At 36.7% G+C, this 25,455-nt stretch overlaps 1 protein-coding gene across 6 annotated transcripts in view; it reads left to right on the top strand.

Moving 5' to 3' along the window:
• The window catches only part of HIBCH (3-hydroxyisobutyryl-CoA hydrolase), a 37,608-nt gene that overhangs the window by 10,922 nt on the left and 1,231 nt on the right, over positions 1 to 25,455 (top strand). For 5 of the 6 annotated variants that reach the window (XM_053948289.1, XM_053948286.1, XM_053948284.1 and 2 more), the window contains 7 exons: positions 7,692 to 7,770; positions 11,934 to 12,079; positions 12,749 to 12,835; positions 13,996 to 14,054; positions 14,789 to 14,870; positions 19,711 to 19,830; positions 20,965 to 20,998. In XM_053948289.1, the coding sequence (XP_053804264.1) occupies positions 7,692 to 7,770; positions 11,934 to 12,079; positions 12,749 to 12,835; positions 13,996 to 14,054; positions 14,789 to 14,870; positions 19,711 to 19,830; positions 20,965 to 20,998 (607 nt within the window). Of the gene's footprint in view, positions 1 to 7,691; positions 7,771 to 11,933; positions 12,080 to 12,748; positions 12,836 to 13,995; positions 14,055 to 14,788; positions 14,871 to 19,710; positions 19,831 to 20,964; positions 20,999 to 22,308; positions 22,600 to 25,455 lie in introns of those variants that run through there. The other variant, XM_053948288.1, reaches the window with a different exon arrangement.

Here is a 25,455-nt window from a genome sequence, read left to right as displayed (position 1 = left end):
TTACTTCATCATCCAAGCAGATAATGCAGTTGTCAAATGAAGTTTCATTAATGATTGGCTCTGCATGACCTCAGCTGGGGTACCTTCTCAGTTTTATTGCAAACTGCTGCTAACTCTTAATATTGTTTCAGAGGATGGTGCCCTCTGTTTCCCAGTGATTACATTTAGGCTGTGCTTCCCTGGCTTGTTTGTGAAAGGAAGCAATGCCGTGGATGGGGAGACATCACAAACATTGCAGTTCAAAATATGAAGCTTTCTCAGAATGCTGCTTAATGAGTGATGTCATTTTAATCAAGGGGTAATGCAGGTGTTCCAGAGAAACACATGCAGCCAAATTCCTGAACCTGCTCCATGGTTTGGAAATACTAATTCTGTTGTGCATCTACCTGTGCATCTTCTCTTTTGGAATACAAAATCAGAATTACTTCATTCGTGTTGCAATAGAAGAGTAAACTCAGTACCTAATATTTACCTTTAGCTCTTTTTCACATTAGTGCCATTTCATTTTTAGCAAAACATTCCAGATGCTGACAGTGTTAGAGGAATCTGCCCTTCCTTGTAAATCAGATCTCAGGACCTGATGGCGTATCTACCAATAGTTACAAACATCTACATTTACACTTTATAACGATTTGGTCAACAATTCTTACTAAATTAATATTTGTTCTCAAGTAGATTGGTAGTGATGTCATAAGCAGCTTGTATGTTATCCATTTTAGTCAATAGAATTTTAGTACACAGAGGAGCTGAGTTGACCAATAACTGTCTTTGTCTTGTCAAATTTTTATCCAGATTGTGTAACTGAAACTCTTCCGGAATGTTCCTTTCAGTACCAACATATATCCAGTTATATAAGTAATGTGCATGTAACTTCTACTCAGAGGTGTAGATAGCAGCATTTGAGACTTAACTTTAATCCTAATGTTTCCTAGTTTTTGAATGTTATCTATAAAATCTCACTTTTTTGCCCATGTGTGATGCAATTTTTAATTACAGGAATGTGCATTTTCAAGTGGATATTGCCCACAGAACAAGCTATTCATTTGTGGTTTGATTTGGGGTGCAAATTTTATTACACATCATGGAAATTCTGCTTAATAGTTATCAATATACATATATTCATGTATACATATGGGGCTCGGGTTGACTAGCTGCAGCATATGAAAGCTTATTAAATATTATGATTTTACATAGTACTTGTGTATTGTAATGGACATTATTACCCCTTTTTAGCCCTTTGTAAAGCTAGGAAACTGGAACCTGGAAATGTCAGTACTTATTGGGACTTCTCCCAATTCTTATTATTTTTCTTCCTTTTTGTAAGTATGTCATGCCTTTTGTCAGCCATGACGCTTTGGAACAGCTTTGGTTTTGTTTTAATTTACACTCTAAAATCTGCCCTGAAGTAAAAGTAATTGTCATACTAAACCTGGATAAGCTGCTTTCCAGTTCTCACTGCCTGTCCTCCTCCCCCCTCCCCTGTGTACCACAGAGAAAGCTTGTGGCCTGTTTTGTTGCCAGTGCTTCAAAGCTGAAGGCAGCTTTTACTGTGAAATAGAATACAGATTTTGCAAGTACAGACAAATAGTTTTGAGATTGACTTGTGCACCACTTACCTCCTGAAACATGGGGTGTTGAAAACAATGCTGAGGCAATTCTAAGAAAGGGTTCACTCCTTGCTGCTGTTCCAGTTTCTTTGCCATCTGGCCACGCTGCTCTGCCTGCTTGGCTCTGGTGTATGTTCCCAGGGGTAAATGGTGCTCTTCATTTTGTGGCTAATCGGACTAGAATGTCAGCAGCTCTTGAGATCGACAGAAAGAACCACTGAATGCCCAATCATTTGCACATGATGTTATTCCCCAAAGGGAATCATAAAGCACTGTCTTGAATACAAGTATTTTAAATTATAGCTCAGTACTGGTACAGTAAGTAAAACTCCTTTTCTCTCCCTCTTCTTACTCTACAATGACTGAGATTTTTGCTGGTTTCTGCACAGATTTGTTCTTTCCATTTAACGCCAGACTCTTGCATGCTAAAAGTCTCTCTATTTTTCTCTAATTCTAGGCCTTTGTGTACCTACCTAGCCTCATATTGAGAGTTACCTCATTATTTCCCTCCTCTTCCCTTTATTATAGATCAAGGAGTAAATGTTGTAAAGGGAATTATCTTTGCCTGCTTCTCCATCCTTTCATATTTCTGCTCATTTTCCTCAATTCCCAAGGAATTTGAGTGCTCATTTTCTCCTTGAGTTGTAAGACTTCCAATCCATTTTACACTTTCCAAGCACTTTTTTTCAGCTAAATAGAACATCATTACAAAAATCCTCTGGATTCACTTCTGTTACCCCAAATAACTGTGCCACTGTTTAAATAAAATTCTGTTGCACGTACCTGTCTTTAAGAACAAGAAATGTTTCTTCAATTTTAAGATAAAGCCTAAAAGCTCAGTTATGCACTGATGCAAGGTGCTGGAACAGATCCCCTCCCACTTGCCTGCCCTCCCTGCAGACATCAAGATTTGATAAGCTGGACACAGGGATTTCTTGCAGTAGCTACATTTTTAGGTCATACAGAGGGACAAGGGGAGAGCCTCTTCCAGAATTTTAGAAACAATAAAAAAGCCACATTTTTGATATCTTCTTTCTGAATACACATGGCAGTTATGTATAAAGAAACAAAACTGGGATAAAAATAGTACTTTCAAATGTAAAACTAGAAAAAGTTGCACTTGTTACTAATTAAGAGCTATAGGCTTTTCAGATCCAGGTCTTCTTACATCTTCTCTTTTCTTTCTGTTGCAGCACAGGTCTTGTGTCCATAAAAAAATTGTGCAGATTATGATAGCTACTTCAGTAAAAATTGCTTGTGATGACTGAAAACTAGGGCTTTTAAAAAGTCAATCTAAATCTGGTTGATAAAGGACACTCACTGTAGCAGCATTGGTGCATAGAATGGCCTATGTGTCTTTTTCTCTAAGTTTTCTTGTAAGAACCTGACCTAAATGATTACTACTCATGTGGTTGGATCAATTTGTTTACATACTTAGGGGTCAGAAGAACAAGTCTGAGACATCAGATATTACTAGAGATGATCTGTCTCCAGTCAGCTCGTTGTGCTTCTATGTGTCTGCAGCAATTTGGACTGAGACTCTCTAATACATAATCAGTATATGGAAAGAAATATTTTATATTTAAATTATATAACATCAATATTTTATGTTTTAAAATACCACACTAAATTATTGAAACATTCACAATACCCACTGTTTTTAATGATATTTTTAAAACACTTGTATAGAGTTGATTTATATGTCAGCAGCCAAAGACTGTGTCCAGATTGATCTGTGACACTGCATTGCTCTGGCTCACTATGTCATCTTATCTGTTAGTATCTACAGATGAAAATGGATTATACTCTTTGGAGTGGGCCATAACATTAATGATAAAGATTAAAGATTAATTTTGATTCAGTTTAAGATTCATTGTGTCTGGATGCAGGGGGTAATGCTCTTACATCCATGATTTTTGATCCACTGTACTGTAAGCTCCTGCTGCTTCCTGAATCAATTCCACTCACTTGCTTTGCCTTTGAAAACATTTTTGCTGCACCTTAGCTATTTTTGCACATTTGTATGCAGACATATTTGCCCTTTGTTGTGTTATGCTCACTTGTGCTCAATTGATTGCTACATTTCTTTTTGGTTCTAGCTCTACCAGAAGCTATTCTTATGCAGTTAAAAATGTAACAAGTGTAGTCACTTGATGGGAGCTGTTACAAAAGGACTTTCACTGCAGTCAGTATTGGTAATATCATAACACTGCTTACTCTAACAGCTAAAAATTATTTACCAGCCTGATGAAGGTGACAGAAGCAACATCTCTGAAGACCTTTTCTATTTATGTTTCTGTTATTGTGTTGCCTAAGCATTCCTGGGCAGCATTCTTTTACAGTGTGAGTTAGATTATTTAGTAAATAGCCAAGTGTGATGTGTGGTTTTGCTGCGACACAGGTCTGCTTTTCTATATGTGACCAGGAAGGGAGTATTTATTTCCCTCTGTATAGTTCTCTGTTGTGGTGGCCCTCAATTTCTGAATAACTTCTCTAAATTCTCTGATTGACTAAATGTGGGTCATTCTCAATTTAAGATAATACAGCCTTCAGGACACAAAAGAGTCACAGTAGTTATATTTAATTTCTGCATCTGTTGGTCATGTTGTTTTCCATTAGAAAAATACTTGTAATAAGGTTCTGTATCCATCATGAGAAAAAAATGGAAATCAGTTATAAAGTTTCTATACACAGTCACATAATGACTTTTGAAGTACAGCGCTGAGTGGGCAGCCTTGTATGGGAAATAAAATTCAGATACTCTACATTCTTTTTTTGCAAGCTTGTTGATGAATTCAGACTGAACTGCCTGTAAAATGATGTGCCTCCCTGAGGTATGCTGAGACTAACACAGCCCAGTGCTATGAAGAAGCTCCTGTGAAGAAAATTAACTCTTATTTCACCCAAAACCAGCCCACTGGTTTAAATTGCTTGCTTGTTAATTTCTTTACTCTCCTTAACTTCTATTCTCATTCTGTAAGTACCCTTTACAAAATACAGCTGTCAGTGGAAAAAGAAGTTTCCAGCAGTAAAAGCCTGATTGACCATGGGAGTGTATTACCTTGGAGAAAGCTGAAGGAAGACATCAGCTTTAGTATATAAGATCATGAAAAGTAGAACTCTGACAGTGCAGAATAAAGTGTATTTTAATAAAGATATTATAGGGTTAAGACTTGTATGTGTAAATGCTGGAAGTACCTGGTGAAGCGAACACAAAAGATTTTTAATGGTGTGAAGGGCCTCCTAGGGGGAACTCTAGCTATGTAAGAGTTCAGCTAAATGAAAACAAAATAAAATTAGAAAATCCAGAAATGAAAAAGGAATGCATTTAGACTTCTTGGTTTGTTCTTTCCACAGCATGTATTAATCTAATGAATATCTGTCCTCTGTGTTAGATCTAGAAGGTTAAATATGCACTGGTATGTTAACCATTTGGGAAGTTACCAGTAATCAAAAAAAGCATATGAATACCAGTAAAGAATTTACTAGGATTTGTACCATTAATTAATCTTTATTTCAAAATTTTATCTCAAAACTGGATTATTTAGAAATTATCTTCAAAGAAGCAAGAACATATTTGCACCTCTTTCTTTATAATGAATACAAAGAAAAAATATTTTTAGTCTCTTAAATAGACATCTGAAATAAGGCTGTACAAAACTTGAAGGCTATCTAGAAACAAATCCAATTATGGCTAAAACACTTGAGAAAGTGGAAGCTGATTTAATTACTTCTTCCAAAAGAAAATTACATCTTTCAGCTTTCTATTATTAGAACCCAACATTTATTTTTATCACTCTAAAAAAAGAACAAGCTTGGAAGAGAAGCTCTTTTCATGGAATTCACACTCGAATCTTTGGTACTTAATACTCAAGCCAAAAATTTGAATCCTTAAACAAAATTCTGATTGTCAAGAAAACAAGCCAGAAAAAAATGCTTTGAGATAGATGGTATTTGTATTTTTAGATATAGGATTAGAAAATACTAATTTAAGCATTAGAAAGACCAAAATGGGCATGATTGTTATTTCATTATCTTTAGGAAAAAAGTCATCGTTATTGCTGAACATGCATAAAAATAACAGCAGACTTTACTTAATGCAGAGAAAATATGCTATTATGGCATTAAAGAAGCTGGAAGTGATGAAGTGATGAAGTGATGAAGCTGTTTTAGGAGTGAACGCAGTTTTACACACAACTTTGCATTTTCAGGACAGCTAAGCACAGGCCCATGGCTCTTGCTGCTGCTCAGGTGAGACCTGACCACTGTTCAGAGAAAGGGCTAAAGGACAGATAAGGGGTGAGACAAAGTTTTACCCTGTGCAAATAAGATTCAGATGTTTGCTCAAATCCCATTTGCCTCCTTGGAACAGCAGTGCTTCATGTGAATACATTTGGCCGAGTTCCTGAATATAAAATCGAGTTTGATAACCACTCACCCTATGGGTGTGTTTCTCAGGAAATTAAACTGGAATCTTAAAAACTTCATACATCTGTATTAAAACCAGAGAGTGACAGATAGTCATTACACAGAAGAAACTTGAAAATATTTTCAGATTTAGTAGTGTATCACCCTAATGGAATAAATTAATTTCTTCTTGGGCAGAATTGTAAGAGAGTCCAGGGAAGGGTGAGAGGAAATTTGATTTATATTAAATTGAGATAACTTAAAAAAAATTTTCATGTAAAACCCAATCAAAGATCTCTGTAGATAAGCAAAAGAAAAAGAAGGTCTACTCTCACCTTAAAAACCTGTCAAATACATACTGCTTGTCCAAGGGAGTATCACCCAATTAATCCCACTGTTTTTGATGAGAAGTATGAAATACTGTGAAGATATTTGTGAAGACTAATAGCCTTAGTTGGGTAAAGTACTCTTTTTCTAGTATTTGAACAATTTAAAATGTTATTTAAAATCTGTTATATCCTCATCAGACACTGGCTTCTTTTGGCCAATGATTTTTAAGATATCTTAGTTCTAACATGAAAAAATGGATGGCTGGAAGGTCTGAGCAAGGGAAAAATTAACAGTGAGGAAGGGAAGTAAACTGAAATGGTAGAAAGGATGAAAGAGAATATTTGTGTGAAATAACTACTTGTGAATTATTCAGCAGAGGGTCTTGTCTCCAGATAGGATCAAACACACATTTTTATTGACAAGTATAATGTAGGTAACCTTTGACAAATGAGACCTCAATATGTGTGTTGTGGTTGTGTCCTATAATCTAAGTATTCTTGGATTACATAGAATATTTTTGTTTTATTTATCAGTTTCCCTTTTGAAGATTTGTCTAAATTAAAATTATTTTGTTGAAAGTGATTTTTTTTTTAAATTGGGCCTTACTGCTGCTTACTACCTAAATCTGAAAATATGGCATAGACAACAGCAGAAACTCTTCTGCTTTTGAGGGAAGGGTTTAATCATGACAGGCTGCTAGAGAATTGTGCTAGATACTTAGAAATGTGAATACTATTACTGACTTGGTGAACACAACTGCCCAGGATAAAAAATTGGTTTCTAACCATGTATTTTGAATTTGAATCAATAATGCTGAAGGCTTTTTCTGTTTGAAATACTTTTGTGTTTATAATGTAGGTAATTATCACATTAGAAGAATAGTTAATTATTAATTCTTCTGAAAGTATGAGGATGACAACTTCATGAAATTTATGTATTTTTCGAAAGTATTGGGGTTTTTTTTAGTGGTGATTTGAAGTATGTGCAAAAATTACAGATGGAGTAACATTAGCAAAAGGATGTCAACTCTCTTAGTAGTCCAGTGGAGATAACAATCATGGTTTTTTGAAGTTATTCTCTGTATGACTCACCCATCCTTCAAAGCATAGAAAAAGCTATTTCAGCCAAATAATGAAGCTAATATGATGCTTTATTAGTGTTTGAACCATAGAAGGCCTTTTAATATTTTGTTGAACTGCACATGGTAAATCTAATATTATTTAAGTTATAAAGCAAAGCAAGAGGTATGTTACATAGAATTATTATTTTTATGATTAATCATAACAATAATTGTGGTTATGATGATTTTTACCAGTAATTTTATAACTGTGTCCTTTGCTTGTATAGGGAGTTGGTGTCTCAGTCCATGGCCATTTTCGAGTTGCTACAGAAAAGACTGTTTTTGCCATGCCAGAAACAGCAATAGGTAAGTGTTCTAAGAAATTATCAAATGTTAACGTGCTTAGGGTTTCACTGTCTGTGTAGTCAGGGTGAAATGTCTTTGACTGATTGCTTTGGTGGTAGGGAAAGAATATGGAAAGTACTTTCTGTTAAATTTTCAGAAACTTATCTGTGTTCTGGGAGTTGATCACTGAGCCTCTTAACTATGTAGACTGACACAACAGCTGTCAGCAGAAAACTTTTAAAATGAACTAAGTCTTGCTACAGATGGGGGGAGATAAAGTCTGAAGCTCCCAGTGCAGGTACACCAGCTTTACATTAGGAACTCGGTATGAGTCAAACTGGGTGTACCACAAGCTGCTCTGCAATGTTAATGAGACAGATTTTGGAATTACAGCTTTTCTTGTAGATTATTAATGTGGACCCATTACAACTGTGCACAGATTGTGCCTAGGCAAGATCACAGTGTCTTCAGTGTCACCTTTTTTTATTTTAAACAGCAACATATACCTTGTGTTTTCTAATGTTTAATCCTACAGTTTCTTTGTCAATTCTGAGAGATACAAAAAAGAAATGTATCCCAGAGCTACATGAAGATACAGGTATGGCTCAAGAAAAATGAGTCAGATTAAAGGGAACTCTCCTAATGCAACTGTCAAGCACAATAAAGCATAATAAACCACCCAAATACAAGCAAACTCGTTACCGAGCTCATTCCCAAGAGAAATATTAGCACAATTCCTGCTAGCTGATAAATGTAATATAATTTTTCTGAACAAGTAAAGTTGGGATGAAAAAGCCAAAAACTACTTCAGCCCTCCAAGTGTTGTTTTATTTCTGAGGAAAAGCTTAGTAAACTAAACTTAAGCTTTAATACAACATGAGTTTTCTAAGCTCTGAATTTAATAATCAGTTGTTGTATATGAAAACAATTTGAAGTAAACAATTTGTATTTTTTTTAACTAAACAGAGGTTCATTGGTGTATGAAATTATTCTAATAATAAAAGCACCTTCACTTTCTTCTTCAAAGGTAAAGATATAAGTAGTTTTATATTACCAAGAACTACATACTTTACACAGATTTATTGTGTTGACAAGGAGTTATTTAAAAAAAATAGACTGAGAAGACATGAAGAAAAGCTTAGAACTTGCTTAGGAAAGAAAGTAATTAAACTCCTTTTAGGATCACTTAGAAGTAAAACCACTGAAATCTGTTTGGATTTAAAGGCTTAGCTGTTTTGATCTCTGTGGGGTGTGTTTAAAATATCTGGCTCTCTAGATACTGTATTAATTTATTTTTTTCACGTGCTCACTTATTTCAGTAGGCATGACACCTTTGCTGTGAAGTGAAAACAAAGCATTCATTCAGCTGCTCCGTTTTCACACAATTATTCTGCATTTGTACAGCACCATAAATAAAAGGCTGTAGATAAATATGCCACTTAGCAAATAGGAAGAAAAGGCAGTTCTAGACTGTAGGAGTTTGATATAGATAAGATAAAGCATTAGAAAGCAGCACAGAAGTAGGAAGGTGTGGAAAAACCACTGGTGGGGAGAGCAAAGGATCAAGTATAAGGTATGGGCTTTGAGGTGCTGTTATACTAATAATGGATACTTTCTTGCATATCCCTGCTAAATTTTTAGCTTTCTAGAAGTCATTACTAATAAATTCCCAACCCCCTGTGCCAGGCAAGGTAAGAATGTAGCAGCACTGCCTTTCTTCTGCTTGGCAAATGTAGAGTTGCACCTTTGGGATTACAGCAGAGCATGTTGCACCTGTGTCAGAGCACAGACTGTAAGTCAGCAGTACAGGCATAGGCTCATGGCCTGGGCAGCCCAGCAGTAACACAGCTCTTCTCTTACTTCACTGGGAAATTGAGAAATGATTGCTAAATGCTAACAAAAAAACAAAAATCAGGTATGGAATACATTAAGACAACCCCAGCAGCAAAGAGAAACATATGGGAAGTGTTATGGAGAGAAGAGCAATATGTAGAACATGGACAAGAGGAGTAAAATCATAAGAGAAAAAGGAGGACAGGAATATTGAAAAGATGCAGTAGAAGCTATAGCAGACTATGCAACCAAGTAAGTTTAAAGTTGATTAGGTAGACCTTCACTAATCCTGTTTGTAAATTCCTTAATTAAAGAAACCTTCATTCAATTTAGGTTTATTTACCTCTAAAGCTGCATAAGCTAATCAATTTCACAGTTTATTTAGAACTGATTTCCTGTGTATGGCCAAGTGGAAGGACACTATGGATCCCAATAGAAAGATGTTTTTCCTCTGGAAATGTGCTGGAGTGTGGGGGGGAGCAGTAGTCCAGCATCAGTATTATTTTAACTACAACAAAAAGAAAAAAATAATGTTGCTGTTGTTGTTCTGGTGGATGGAGAGAATAATGTAGTTGCCTTTTTGCTTTGGAGGGCATTTTTAAGATAGGTTTTACTTTCAAATGAGGTTGGGTTTGGTTTTTTTGTTGCAGTAGAAGGGATATCCAAGGGGAGACAGATGAATAGAAAAATGAAACTAAACAGAACTCTTTGCATCACTGTTATGATAGCTCAAGCTGAGAAGGTAAAATAATAGTAGAATACACTATTTGAGAATGTGAGTACAGATAAAAAAAAGGTAAGTTGATGAATTGGAGTTAATACAGCTTAGGGCTTTTAAAGGGTATCAGCAAGGCATTCAGCATTTCAGAAGATTTGGGTGTCTCAGTAGCCTGGAAGATGAAGAATAAATCAATTAATGACAGCACACACATCAGTGGGAATAGAATACTACAGCTGTAACTGATAGGAAGTGACTCCTAAACCCAACCTTTTGATGTATTAGAAGCAGCAGAACAAAAAGAAGACCAAGAGGGAGCCAGAGGAGAAAAGATGTGATGGGTTAGATATAAAGATTATTAAGAGGGAAACACTGAAGAGCAGCTGTCTGAAAGAAACCTCCCTTTATTGCATCCAAGGGGGAGGACTATTCGGGGAGCACTAATTCCTCATGTCTCAAAATACTTGGAATAGGGTCTTTCTATAATACATACATTGACTCTTGTGAAAAAAAGTAATTACATGTTAGTGAAAAATCACCATCTGTTATCAGAACCCCATTTAAACTCCTTATGAATTTTCCCGGTTATTATCTCTTCTTTGACAACTGTCTTACAAATTTCTTATTGCTCATTTGTATTCTATTTTATTTGTTTTCATGATTCATTCTCTGAAATGGAAAAAAAAACCCACCACACCTTTAATTTCTTTAAAAGATTTTCAGTTTCATGAATGCACTATTGGCATGATTTCAAGGCAGTAACTGGACCCTGCTTCTATGCTTTCAGATTTCTGAAACCAAGACTAAATACTGAAATCAATCTCAATACTGAAATCAATAGCTAAACTAAAGTTTTCTCAAGTTTAAATATGTTTAAAAAGATGTCTAAATTTATTTTTGGTGCGCAATTTATATAAGAAGGTAGATACTTTCCAATACAACTTTTAAAAGTATTTAAAATACTAGTCACAGCTTTAAATTCTTTTAAAAAGTACTCTAATCTGTAGATTTTAAAAAAGTTTATAGAGAGTTACTAAACTGGAGAGTTTAATATTATGTTTTAATATTAGCTTAGTCACAATCCTGTCAAAGAGCCAAGTACTAAGGCAGCATCTTGTGCCTCCACCTTCAGGAAGACCCTGGTAATATTGTTGAACTATTAGTGAATTCTCAGCCCCCAAATTTGTTCAAACTAAGCTGTGCATCAGTGGCACTTCATCAGTGTTTAATATTTTTATCATAATAAAAGATTTCAGTGAAAAAACAGCATCTAGTTTGAGCTTGCACAAATTATTTCACAATTCTTTGGGCCACTTCTATTTCCTTTCTGAGAGCACACTTGATTTTTCAAGCACCTAAAATTGTCTCAAGGTGTTGGCAAATAGAATAAATATTTTTCTTTGGGATATGTTTGCAAAGTATGTGCCAGTAGAAAGGATGAAATTTGGAAAGTGTTCAAGAGTTTGCTTTTAGGAAGGGTTTTGATACCAGAAATGTCAAGTCAAGGAGAAACTTGGGCAAGGTTGCTGTGCCTATGTAAGGAAGATGAAAGGGAGACTAGAAAAAATTGCTGCTAATGGTGATTAGTACAAGAGCTCCTCCCTTCACTTTTGTTTTGTGTTGTTTGTTGCAGGCCTTTTCCCTGATGTAGGTGGAGGGTATTTCTTGCCAAGGCTCTCAGGAAAGATTGGCTATTACCTCGCGCTGACAGGATGCAGGCTGAAAGGAAGGGATGTGCTAAGAGTTGGCATCGCTACGCATTTCGTAGAATCTGAAAAGGTAACGTGCCAACAGTGCTGGCCAGGGCACAGCCCACAGCCACACTGAGAGCTTGGGGTTTTAGCCCCCCAATACCCTGGGACCAACACGGGTGTCTGCAGAGGTGCACTTACATTAGCTGGCCATGCCCTGCCAACAGGGATGGTGAGACACTCTCAAGCTGTCCTTCTAACACTTGCCAGCTGGTGACAGCTTTGCTTGAAGGAAGGAGCAAATGGTGCTGTTTTTACAATTCCACTGTTGGAAGGGCATGATCTACTCAGCAGAATGAAGTTGCTTAAAAAATTTTGCCGTTTAAACAACAGTGTATGAAACTAGAGATTTATACAACTGCAGTGTTTGCAGTGAAGGTAACACTCCATTAAAATTTTCTTTCCTCTCAGGCTGGTGCAGCCCAACTTTACCTGCTGCAGCTGTAGCACTGCTTTGGGGGGCTGCTTGGGAAGCAGTTCTTTGCTGGTCACTGCAGACATAATTAAATTGGGGTGGTTCAACACTGACACATGAACTCTGTCTCCTTGTGTTGTTTGCTTTGTACTTCTTTAGGGTCTGTCAAAGTTGGGGAGGATGAGGAAGTGTTTATATATGTATATCCTACTATTACCATAGTAATAACTCAAGTAGTATGTTTTGTTTTGCTTACTTGTAATTAAATCTTATTTTTAACAGCTACCTGCCTTGGAGAAAGACCTGATAGCATTGAAATCTCCTTCAAAAGAAAAAATTGCAGATTTATTGAACTCTTACCACATGAAGGTAATCTGAAATTACTGAAATCAAGCAAAATTGTTAAATATATGTAGACATTATTTTTTTATCCATGTTACTGATTATCTTTTTCTGTGTTTGAAAAGAATGAGTTTCCAAACTCATTGCACTCTCTCCATAATACTTGTGTTAGCACCATGTAACAATGGGCATGAAAATAAAAGGTTTTGCCATTACAATCAGTGGCTATTTTAACACTTTTGATGTGCATTGCAGTTCTCTTTCAAAAGAAAACCTCTAGAGTCAAACTAGTATTCAGTGTTAGTCTATTACTCTGCTGTTTTTCAGCTTTAAAATGAGCTGTCTCTACTCTTGTTATTTCTATTTTGTAATTACTAAGTTCATAAATAAGATTAATTGGAAAAATAAATGGGATAAGCTAATTTACATCATAGTACTGATTATTTTGGCAAAACAGAACACTGTGAAATAGGAGTGATTATATGTTGCAGTAGCCTGCTTTACAAGATTACACTGAATGGAAAAGGAAACTGCATTTTTAGTTATCAGAGCTGAAATGCCAGGGAATCTTTTCAGCTTCAGCTGCTGTTCCTGAAACATCTGCTTATGTCCCAAACCCCTTAATGCCAGAAGATGTGAAACATTTGACAGCCTTCCCACAGAAGGCCGATGGATCTATCACACACTTTGTATGTCTAAATAAAATTTTGTTAAATGACATTGAAAAGAGAAGGAGGAGAAATGCCCTTTTTTTTTTTTTTGGTCATTAAAAAAGCCTAAACATAGGCCTGTATATTTTTAAACAAAATGCAAGGTTGTTTTTAAAAATAATCTCAAGATTTATCTGCACTGACTTTCTTAGTGTATTGCACAGAAGTGTTTTGATAGAATAATCAGAATTACTTGTATACAAGACAACCACCCAGAAAAATATGCATACATAGTAGCTCAGAGCAAGCCCTGCAGTATGAGGCAACATCTTTAACATTCACAGGATAGTGCCAAGTTCATATATACACACTGCAAAATTTTAATGCATTAAAAATTGCACTGTCTTGTGAACATTAGGAGTTCAGTTTATGATACGATATTTCTGGAACACAAGTCACTGAAATTCTTTTTATACACTTTTCAGTCTAAAATAACCAAGTAAAACCAAGTAAAACATGTATTTGCTTTTAAAATAGTGCACAATTGATCAAGAAAAGGAGTTTGCTCTTCATGAACATATGGAGAAGATTAACAGGTATTTAGCATTATTTTAAAATTTTTTGTGGGTAGAGAACATGAAGTTAAATCTAGTAAGAGTATTTCACAGATAAAGTGAGAGAAATTGCCTCCAAGTTTAAGTAACATTTTGTCTTTAGAAAGCTTTATCTGAAGCTCATTAAATATTTCACTCATCACTGCATTAAATACTTGGTTAAAGTAGCCTGATTCATAGCCTATGGCACATTAAAATAAACATTTTCTGTCGATATTGGATGGGAATTTATGAGAGTAACTATTCCATTAAACAGGAAATGTTACCTAACACATTTCCAGGACTCGTTGGGTGAAGGCCGTTTCTGTGACAACTTGGAACTTAAGGAAAGGAGAAATAAGTGAGAGTGATAAGAAAGAGCTAATTCTCTACAAGAAAGATAGCAGTAACTACATTTAGAGATAAAAGATGCTGACAACAAACCAGCAGAATGGAGCTGATAGCTAAAGATTTGCCATGTTACAAAATACAGCTATGACTGATGGTAGTAATTGAAGTTTATAGATAAATACCAGAGTTTGTTAGTAAGGTTTATTGAAACACTAGAGATTTGTAAAGGGAAAGGAGATGCCTGAGTTACTTGAAACTGAGGAACATGGGGGACATTGCTAAGAAAAGCCAAATCAGCTGGTTATGCTGTTTCTAACGTGTTACTGACCCTGCAAAGGTAAAACAGAGACTGAAGCAGCTTGTTAACTGATTTATTTTTCTTCTAGTCTTTTTTCAGCAAATAGCATGGAAGAAATTGTTAAAAAGTTAAAGCAAGATGGTTCTCCTTTTGCCATGAAGCAGTTAGAGGTAAAGTCTTCTATGTCATTTTTGTTAGAGATTTTAAGTCTGGTTTTATGGTTTCTTATCATAAGGCAGACTTTAGTTACCCTATAGGGCTTTGGACTGAGAGCCTCAGGTTCTCACACACAGTCCTGAGGGATTCTCAGTAGTTCTACTCAGACAAGGGTATTCCTCTAAAATCACACAATGTGAGCACCATCATATGGTGCATAAAACTGTAATTTAGTAAAAAAACCCCAACTTGCCCTTTTTTCCCCCCTCCCCACGGGCAGGAGGTTGTTGGGAACAAGTGTTCCCTTTATAGCTTCTCATTGTATTGCCAAGGCTTGGAATAAAACAGTGCCAGAACAGTGTTGTTGCTTCCATTCCAGGTATCTCATTTGGGTAAACAGCAAAAAAATTTATAATCACAAAGTATTTTTTGATCTTTCTAATGCATTTCTGAGTGTTGGATGTAGTCACTACTCAAAAAACGTGCAGCACTGCTACACACGTAATTCATACTTCAGCCTCAAAAGCAAGAAGCAACTTACATTCATTTATAAATAATATGCGTATTTTCTTTTTTTCCTTTGAAGTCTATTTGTTCAGGTGCCTTGTAAAAGTTTTGATTTGAGCTAGTGAAATATTCCAACTGGATTGAACTGAAGTGTTCCTCCAACAAAAGGGTTGTTTTAACTTTAGTTACAGCTCACAGAAGAAATTCTCCTTTCATAGCAAAATAAAACATCCATCATCTCTGACATTGATATGAGCAGAAGGAATTTTATAAGGTAGTATTCACATTAGGCACCCTGTCACTTAAAAAAAAAATTAATTCAAAATGTCACTGGAACTATCAAACAGTTTTTGAGAAAGGAAGTTCTAAGACTATCTTTGTGCCAACCAGTACATCTAGTACATTGCAAGAAGTTTAACATATGCCTTATAAAAGCAAAATGGAATAAAAGGGAAAGCTGATTTTTTTCCCCTAGTATTCCAAGTTTCATTGGATAAAGCAGTCAAATGAGTTGGTGCCAGAATAAAAATACTATCTGTTCATATATTGATTAGGTTCAGTGGTTGTTGCAAACAACAAGGAATTATTTGTCCTTTTTCCTTATTGTTTATGATAGTACATTTGTTTAACAGTTTTAATTCAGAACTTAAAACTAAGTAATCTATTGATGACTAAATTAGGTCATCTACTTCAAAGTTATGATTTTGTGTAACTGATTTTTTAAATTTCTGAACAACAACAACAAAAAAGGCTATTTTGTTGCTTCTTCCGTTCTCTTATGTCTTTAATACGACTTTATAACAACTTTTTTCTTTCATGTGATTCATAAATGAATGTCCTTGGAGTTGACCAGAGTTTCAGAACAATTGTCTGTTCTGTTCAGGAGATAAGACTGACTTGCTTCAGTCCATGCAGAAATTCGTGGGAAAATCACCATGAAACAAATCACACATTTTCTATCAGATGCAAGATTTTAGTGTGAACAAATATTTAAATTTCAGAGGAGTTTCTTACAGCAGACATGCTGTGCTAAGCAGTAGGATTAAGCAAGGTTGTGAAACCAAGGTTTCATGTTAGTGTCCAGGAACAACAGCAAATCCTCCTGATAAATACCCTATCAGCTGATTCAGTAACAGCAATGTCTATGCTTATTCTCTTGTTTGTTCCTGTATTTATTATAAGTAAGCTCATGGAATAAGCCCTAACTGAAATTTTAATACAAATATCCTAATTTGGAGGTACCCCTTAGAACATCCACCTTGCACCTTGGATCAACAAGGTTAATAAAATGGAACTCCTAGTTCTGCAATAATCCAAGTATGCTGTGATTCCAAGTATCCTGGTCTCTTTGACCTACAGTACTCCTGCTTTTTACTTTCAAAACATGCCTGCTTGGCAGGCTGTCACATATCTGACACTCAAATATTGTGTGAAGAAGAATATAAAGTTGTTAAAATCTTACTTGAGAATGACTTCATGATTTACACCACATTTTGAACCCAGCTACAAACAGGTATAAAGCTAGAGAACTAACACTTTGAGCTCAGTAGTTTTCAAACCTTTAACTTTGTAGTGCTACTTTGTTTTCAGGATTTACATGAGCCAAAAAGCTTTAATCTGAGGGGCAGGTGTACTATTTCTAGTGGGATGAAGTAAATGCTGGGTCTAAACCTGGAAAGCACCAGATACTTGACTTGGTTTTCACAAAATGCTTTCTTAGAGTTTTTTGGCAGGACAGTGCACCTCCTGAGCACTGACGCTTCATGGTTTAAAATCTGTCATTGTTACTGAATGAGTGCCAATGTACTGTGCAGGGCACTGCAGACCAAAGATTACAAGACACATTGTCCATTGTCCAGATCTACTGATCAGCCTGGCATGCACATAATAGCTCCTGAAACTTTAATGTGTGCAGCAAATGGGTGAGGTAGATTGCAGGAATGAAGCTTGGTAGTGTTGAATTCAAAGAAGCATTCTGAAACTCTGTTAGCAGACCAGTGAGAGTGATGCTCTGTCCTTGGGCAGCTTTCCTGTGCAGCTTTGGCTAGATACTCCTCATACATTGTCAGAGCTCATCCAGGACCATTGTTCCCTGTAGCTGAACAAATGCATTGATAGCTCAGAAAGTAAGTGATGGATGGCTTCATCTATTGCAAGGGAAGTGAGGCACTGGACCTCTGGGAGGTTTTGGGGTTTTCAAGTGAAAGAAAGTCACTATTCCCAGTTTATGCTTGTAAGGAAATTTGCTGTGTCAGTGCCACTTAATTCAGTCACCTTCTGTTAGCATTTTAATGGTGTTCAGTCTACTGCAAATTCAGCTTAGAGCTTTTGGGATCATTGTGTCAAAATCAAGATGGTTTGAAAGATAGTGGAATAGATGTCAAATACTTCTATGAAAACTTCTTTGCATTTTAGTACTGCCCTCTCCAGCCTATCCTGTCTCTTTTTCAGGCTTGTTCCCTAGCACCAATCCCCTCCTCTTTGTACAGAGAATGTATTTATAGCTACACTGGTGACTCATTTTTCTGCAATTACACCTACCCATTTTCCTGCCATGTTCCTCTTCCTCCAGCTTGATTTATGTCAGTACCTCCTCCACCTTCAGCCTCATTGATATGCCAAGATAACCGGACTAGTGCATCTAGCAGCTGCCTTAAGTGCTGTTTTCAGATCTTCCCCATTCCAGTGCTTGCTTTGACCAGAACTTGCCATGACCATTTCACCCCTGGAGCCATCTGGCTATACCATGCATAGCATTTAACCTGGTCTGAGCAAAGTCTTCCTATTCTAAATGACAGAATGTGAAACTCAAAGGAGGAAAGGTGCAGCTGAAAGATAAGGCCAGCAAGAGCATCTTACAGGAAATATGGGGTCCAGTTAAGAGCTGCCACCCATCTGGGACCTACAGAGTGATATAGTTAGAGGTACAGCAGATTTCTTAATCTGCAGAAAGGCAGCTCATTGTTGGAGAGCTTGACCAGAACTGAGGAACTGTTGGCACTTGGAGCCAGTGTTGGCTTATTCTTTGCCAGCTTCTCTCTCAAGCACAGTGATTACATGCAAGTTACAGAATGGCAGAACCAGTGCTCTGAAGGCACAATTCCAGAGACTCCTGCTTGTATAGCAATCACATGTTTTCCAGCTTAACTAGGCAAAATGGGTCACTGCTGTATCAGCTGGTGTCTGGAGGGATGAAGAGTAATTGGGAGCTAGAAAAAAATGTTGCTGCTGATGACTGGAAACCTGCCATTTCAGGCTGTGGTAAGGAGCCTAATGTCTGCAATGACAATAATGTAAAGAGGCAAATCTTACCATCTGCTGCTTTTTAATAGTGATAAAAATGTCCTAATTATCAGGAAACGTCAATTGTACCATGAATGATACACATCTTTTATTTGAGTTTACAGAGAAAGGAGGATCGTGCTTAGAGTAAGAAAACAATGATAAGCAACAATAAGATTTAGCTCCTTTTCCCCACAAACTTGTGAGGCTTTAAAGCTCAGTTCTTTTTCCTTAACTAGGATTTTGTATTTCTCCCCACTTTCCCCTACTGTTTACTGGCATGCAGTTCACCAAAGGATACTCCTGAGAGCCAGATTTACAGCATTTGTTTGTGTGTGTTAAAAGAATCCTGTCTCTGGCACAATATTTATAGCCTGTGCTTCTGTCAAAAGAAGTAAGGCAAGACCTCCAAGCCTCCTATCAGCAAAGTAATGTAGGGCTAAATTACTTCAGTATCTGTTGATCCTAGATAAGAAACCTGGATAAATATGTTTCGTTTGTTGTAGTATTTTCTTCCACAGATTTCTTCTTTGCATATCATTTGGTCTTTGCCAATGATCATGAAGCAACAACTTGAAGTTTGTTGCCAATCTCTCTATTACTACCTTATTGCTCTTTTTTATCAAATAAAGCTTAAATGCTAAGGAATACTAATATCACCTACAATATCAGTGAATCTAAGAGTATATCACACTAAAAAATATATATATATGGTATTCAAAACCAAAGTAATTGCTTGTAACACTTATCAAAAGATTCTCCTTGAAAATGCCTTTCAAACTACAGTCATTTCTCTGGCTAGTAGTAATTTTATCTTAAATGATGGGACTTTAGGAGTTCTAGGTTTTCCACAAGTGATGGCACACATCCCAGAGATCTTGCTGATCAAAGCTTATGCAGGAAAGTTCATTTAATGTGACAGCTTGGTGGGAGGGAGCAGGAGGAATAGGTGTCACAGAGGGAGCTCAGGGAGAAGAGAGCCATCATTTCACAGAGTTTAAAATGCACAAAAGACAGACTTGGAAGTGTCCAAATTGAAGAAAATAAAAATAATGTCTTCCCCAGACAATTAATAAGATGTCACCTACATCTTTGAAGCTGACTCTCAGACAGCTCAGGGAAGGAGCTTCCATGAGCTTACAAGAGGTACTCCGGATGGAATACAGACTGAGCCAAGCATGCATGGTAAGCAACAGCTGAGCCCCTTGTCCCTTTCCAGCCACAGGGGGAGAAGAGTTTACCAGAGACTACAAATTTTATGTAGATTTCATGAAGAGTTTCTAGGCTTTAATTTTCAGTAGGATCTTTGTGTGTGAGGCTGTCACTTTTGTCTCATTTCATGTTATTATATGGAATGCAAAGGACACTACATTAATGTTGGTCAGATGGGAATGTAGAAGACTTCTGTTAAAGTATGAAAACATGAATATATAGATTCATATTTGGATTGTAGTTTTAAAACTGGTGTTCTTGAACAGGTTTTCTATTCAAATTGCTTAGCCCTCAGTTCCCATCAGCAGGGTGCAAATAGTTGTTTATCACTGCCTTTCAAGAGTGTTGTCTATGAAAAATTTATCACAGCAAGAGATTTTAGTGCTATTTGTACTAAGTGCTGAGTACTTGGATAGCACATGAGAAAGTGATCCTTCCAGTGGAACAGAGCTGCTAACTGAATTACATGAACAAATTCCTTACAGAGTTTGCCATGGCATCCTTATTATTAGTTTTGTTACATTTTAAAATAAGGTTTTTATGTGTCCAGTTATTTCTGATGGTTAAAGTAAATATTTAAAGAAGTGAAAATCTGTCTAATTCTGATATGTTCTAATGCCTGACTAAAACTAAGATTGTGGCTCTATTACTAGTGAAACATGCTTAGGGATTTAAATGTTTTTTTAAAAACAGTTGGATGTTTACAGGATTCCAATTAACTGCAAAGTGTTCCAAGTATGCAGAATACATCACAATTCCTGAAGATTGGCCTTTCTCAAAAGAACTTCTGATACTACACACCTTAGCCCCATTATGTGAGCCTCTTCAGAAAAAGATCTGAGGTGTTGCACAGAGAACTGGGACCGTGGCACAGTGCCTGATCAGCTACAGGTCAACAGACTGATTTTAAGAGATGTGGCTGCATTTAAGCAAGAAGATACACAGCTCTTTAATAAGTAAAGACAAAGTAGGCCTAGAAAAGAACAGTACAAGTGGGATTTAACTGAATCTTGAGAACTTGCATTTCAAGCAGAAGTTGGATAGGGAATGGTGGGATAAATATAATCTGTCATGTTACAGCTTTTTTTTTTTTAAATAATCTTTCAGAAAGGCCATGACTTCTATGAAGGGGTTCGAGCAGGTAAGTATCCACACCAGAAACACTCCTCAAGCTTAATAGCATGCAAGCTCACAATTGTGGTGCTTCTTTGGAAATCACTACAAGTGCATGCAGCAACAGCCCAGAAGAAACTTCCCAGCTTTCCATAGGTTTTGCTTATTGGACTTCTGTGTGGCCAAAATTTGTTGTTGTTCCAAAGCACAAGAGCCATGTCATTTCCTTTGTGCAATCTCAGTTCCCTAATGTTATTTACCCCCCTGGTTGCACCATTTCACATTTAACACTGACAGTACTGAGTAGCTGCATGCATCACTTGTGTCCAGGTTTAGTGTTGCCACAGTGCTGGTTCAGCCAGCTACCCAATGCTTTGAGACTCAAAATCAAAAACTACTGTTCATATAGAAAACTGTTAGAACAACTTACTTTCCCCCATGTCCAGAATATCTCTGGATGGAAGTGTCTTACTACTAAAAACTGTAAACTTAACACTAACAAATTCAGCATTTTAAGGCATTGGTCAAGAGAGGTTGTGGTAAAAGTAGAGCGATGGCTCAGCAAATGCATCCAGGGGACAGACTTCAAGCCTGTCCTTGATCCTACTGCTGATTCACTGTGCAGTTTGTCAAGCCCAAAGTCACATCTGTTAGGAGCTGTAGCAATTATTTATGTACTGTTCATCACGAGATGAAATAAAGCAAAGGCATTTCTTTTTCCAAGGAGCTTACAATACAAGTCATTTGGATGGATAACTTTTGGTTGGACTTCTAATTCACACAGTTACTTACTCAAGTATTATCACCTCCTCCTCATTGTTTTATATCTGTCTGTATGAAGCAGTTTAAATTCCACTTGAGGAATGGATATTAGTTGGAGTGTCTGCTATTAGTAACACTGTACTAAAGATAGCCTGGGGTGAGAGATGCAAAATTTATTCATCCAGCATGGGGAAGGTTTCTGATTTTAATTAATTAGTCTTTAGCACTTATTAGCAGACACTCCTTTGAAGAATTTACCACACATGTTGAGAAGTGGTTTTCATTATGTTGGTAATGGGGACAAGGATATCTTAAAAATACTTTTCCTGGGATATTTACTAAATCAGCAAATAAGCTGCTGAAATGTAGTTATTCAGGAAGTGACAAACTCCAAGTCTGAGAGTCAGAGGAACACCAACTGAATTTCTCTTTGCAAGTCACAAGGTCATGAAACCATCTGGGACCACAGTACAGTACAAAGGCAAATCCCTTGTCAGTATGGCCAGGAAATACACAAACTGCTTGTAAAGAGAGAGGCTGCAAGAACAGCAGCTGAGAAGCTTCTCTTTTATACAGGATGATGCAGCAAAAGTTTAACTATATCAGAAGAAGGAAAAAAACAAACCCAAAGATCCAACTGCACTGAGGGGATTGCTTATAATAATTTGTTCCTGAAACACTTTTGTTCTCTGCTTACTGCATGGATCCTGTTCTCAGATTTTCAGTCTTAGCATTGTTTCTCTTGTTGCAGAGGAGCGTAGAATCTGACTCAAGATCACTTTTGTAGTTTGGTCTAATTTCATAAAAATCATTATCCATCAATGTGCTAAGCATCCTTTTTAACAGGAAGGGAGATTATTAAGTACTTCACAGGACCAACCATTGTGAATAAAATTGATTAAAGTGTTAAGCATTAGCTTTCTCTTTCTTAAAGCCTTACATTACGAGTATTTAAGAGCTGGCTTTCGGCCCTCTCTACCACAAAAAGATCTACCACCAAAAGAACTTGAGTTACAACAATCAGATTTTAGTGTAAGAATGTTTCTCAGCAGCCAATGGCCACAGGTCAGGTTTTACTAATACCTTTCATCTGCTTCAAACTATAATTTTAAAAGGCTTTCTAGGGAGTAGTTTTAAAGCTTTTAAAGCCAGCTTTGACCTGAGGTCAAAATTTCTCTTTTTTCTTTCAACCTGAAAATCTGCTGTGGCAGTCTTCCCTGTTTATGACTATTGTGATTGGAGTGATTAAAGAAAAGCCAAAACTCTTAAAGTATAAAACACACAGATCGTATTTCATCTGCATTTTCCTGTAAAATGGTAAAAGTGGACTTGGAACACAGTAGGTATCAATTTTTCACCTTGATTAATAGAATAATATGTCAACTAAGAAATGCATAGGTCTGGGTAGTTGCCAAGAATTGTTTTTCAAATTTTACTGCCTAAGTGGCCATTTTTGGAGTCAATGCTCAAACACATCCAGGTAGGACACAACCTCAGCAGCAAATCTCAGGGACAAATATCTGTTCACTCACCCTCCTAACTCTTTGTGCAGGAATATGCACTTGAAATGGAATTGTAAAGGACTCCTACATCTTGCTGATGCTGCAAAGATGGTATTTCTGTGCAGCTTCTGCCACCTCCCCTGCAGGGCTGGCAGATGCAAGCTGTACCCTGGGCACCCCAGGGCCCTGCACGAGCTGAGAGATTTTATGGCAGCAAACAGAATGTCAGGGGCTTGGAAATACCAGACTTTGACTGTGCTGGAGGAAGCTCAGCAACAGAGCACTAACTGAAGTCTGATAAAGTCACTGCTACTGAACAGAGGGGTTTGAGATTTTGATTTTAAAAAGTGAAACACAAGAACAAACCCTTAACACAATGTCTGTGCTCAGTTACTTTTATCATAATGAATTTCTCTTAGCCTACTTTAGAAGTCCTCAGAATTTCTCTTTTCTTAGTGATTGATCTCCAGCTGGAGAGATAGAAAATATAAAGAAGCCAATGCAGAAAGGCAATATTTTCATGATTATACTAGAAAACAAATATTTTGAGTCATACAAGATTAAAGACTCCACTGGAGAGACCATTATGAGCATTGAGTTTATCCTCCAGAGTAAAACTGGCCACAGATCCAAACAGAAAGATGAACTTGAATAGACAGCAGTACCCTGGAGTGGAGAACTGGCAGCACTTCCTACAGCATGGCAGAGGGGAAGCTGTAGTAACATACACACGGACACTTTTTCCTCTTTAATTTAAACCATCTCTAGTCAGTGTTGGCTTTTGTGGATAACAGACTATTTTGGCTAGACTGTGAACTTCAACTAAAATTGAAGAAGATCTCTAGATAATTTTTATTCCAATGGAATAAATATAGTTTATTTGGAATAATTATATATTTTGACTCAAGCCAATCAGTGGTTTCACCATGTTCAGAAATACCCTGCAAGATCCCAGCTTTTCAGTAAGTTACCTAGTTGAACATCATAGTAAAAGCACTCTTTTATAGGACTTTTCTTTTAAAGAACTGTCCTCATGGATTCTGTTTTCAGTGGAATTGCAGTTTCCTATATAATGGGTTACTTTTTACAATTAATTTGTTTCTAAGGAGTCCTTAGTTCCCTATTTACAAGTAAATAGGTGTAGGGCTCTGATTTGCCTTTTTCTTTGGGGATGTAAGCTAAAGCATTGTGATGCCTGTGTATCTTCAGCTACAGAAATATTAATTAGTGCAGTTGTCATTTGAATGGTGTGTATTTTCTAGCCATTCTCAACCATTGGTTAAAGACAGAAAAGTTAAAGAGAAGTTTTCAGGTCACATTTTTTTTTTTACTACAAGTTGGTAGGCAGACCATAATGCCTATTTTTTTAATAAGCACAGTCTCTAGGTAGGTATTCTTTTCACTGAACATAGCATTCCACCCCCTTACACATTCCTTATCTTGGACATTTGTAGTTCACTCTATAAGAACAAACTCAGTTTAGAAAAGCATAACAGCTTGCCCAAAAATACCTGTTATTCGTGGAAATATCTGGTCACCTGTCTTCAGAATCCTCCTCCTCTAAACTCTTTGTCAGAAAACAAACAAATAAAATAAAATTCTCAAGAGAGAAGTTTGAAATGTGCTTCCTCTTCCTGCCCATCCTCTCTTATATGCTGTGAGCTGTGTTGGTCAGGAGGTTTCCCCAGGCCACAGGTGCATCTCCAAATCAGTTGTTGATCTCACTCATCTGAAGGGAATGAGGGTTGTGAGGCAATCAGTGCATCCTAAAGAGCCACAGTTCTTACAGCTGTTCTTCTTTAAATGATAAAAAATTCACATTTTTTATGGGTTTCTTAAGCCTGAAAGGATGCTCTGGAATTCCATAAATACTGCTCATTTTTACACACAAATTAACTTATGGGTTTCTTAAAGCCTGAAAGGATGCTCTGGAATTCCATAAATACTGCTCATTTTTACACACAAATTAACTCCCTCTTGTTTTATTGTTTGCTAATGCAGCCATTGCTGACATGCCTTCAGCATTCCTGTGATACAGGGAATATTCTTTGGGAATTGGCATTTTTGTGTCAGCCTTTTACGTGTGATTCATTCAGTGATGGTTTTTATCTTCAGTGATGTATTTCCCAGGCTGTAGCATAAAGATTATACTAAGATTATACAGACTGCCACAGTTAAATCTACCCAGGCCTCAGTAGCTGTCAGTATTTACAAATAAACA

The sequence above is a fragment of the Vidua chalybeata genome, chromosome 7, assembly GCF_026979565.1.
Source record: "Vidua chalybeata isolate OUT-0048 chromosome 7, bVidCha1 merged haplotype, whole genome shotgun sequence".
Taxonomy (NCBI): Eukaryota; Metazoa; Chordata; class Aves; order Passeriformes; family Viduidae; genus Vidua; species Vidua chalybeata.
The sequence above is the reverse complement of the archived record's forward strand: the minus strand, read 5'-3'. Positions and strand labels throughout refer to the sequence as shown.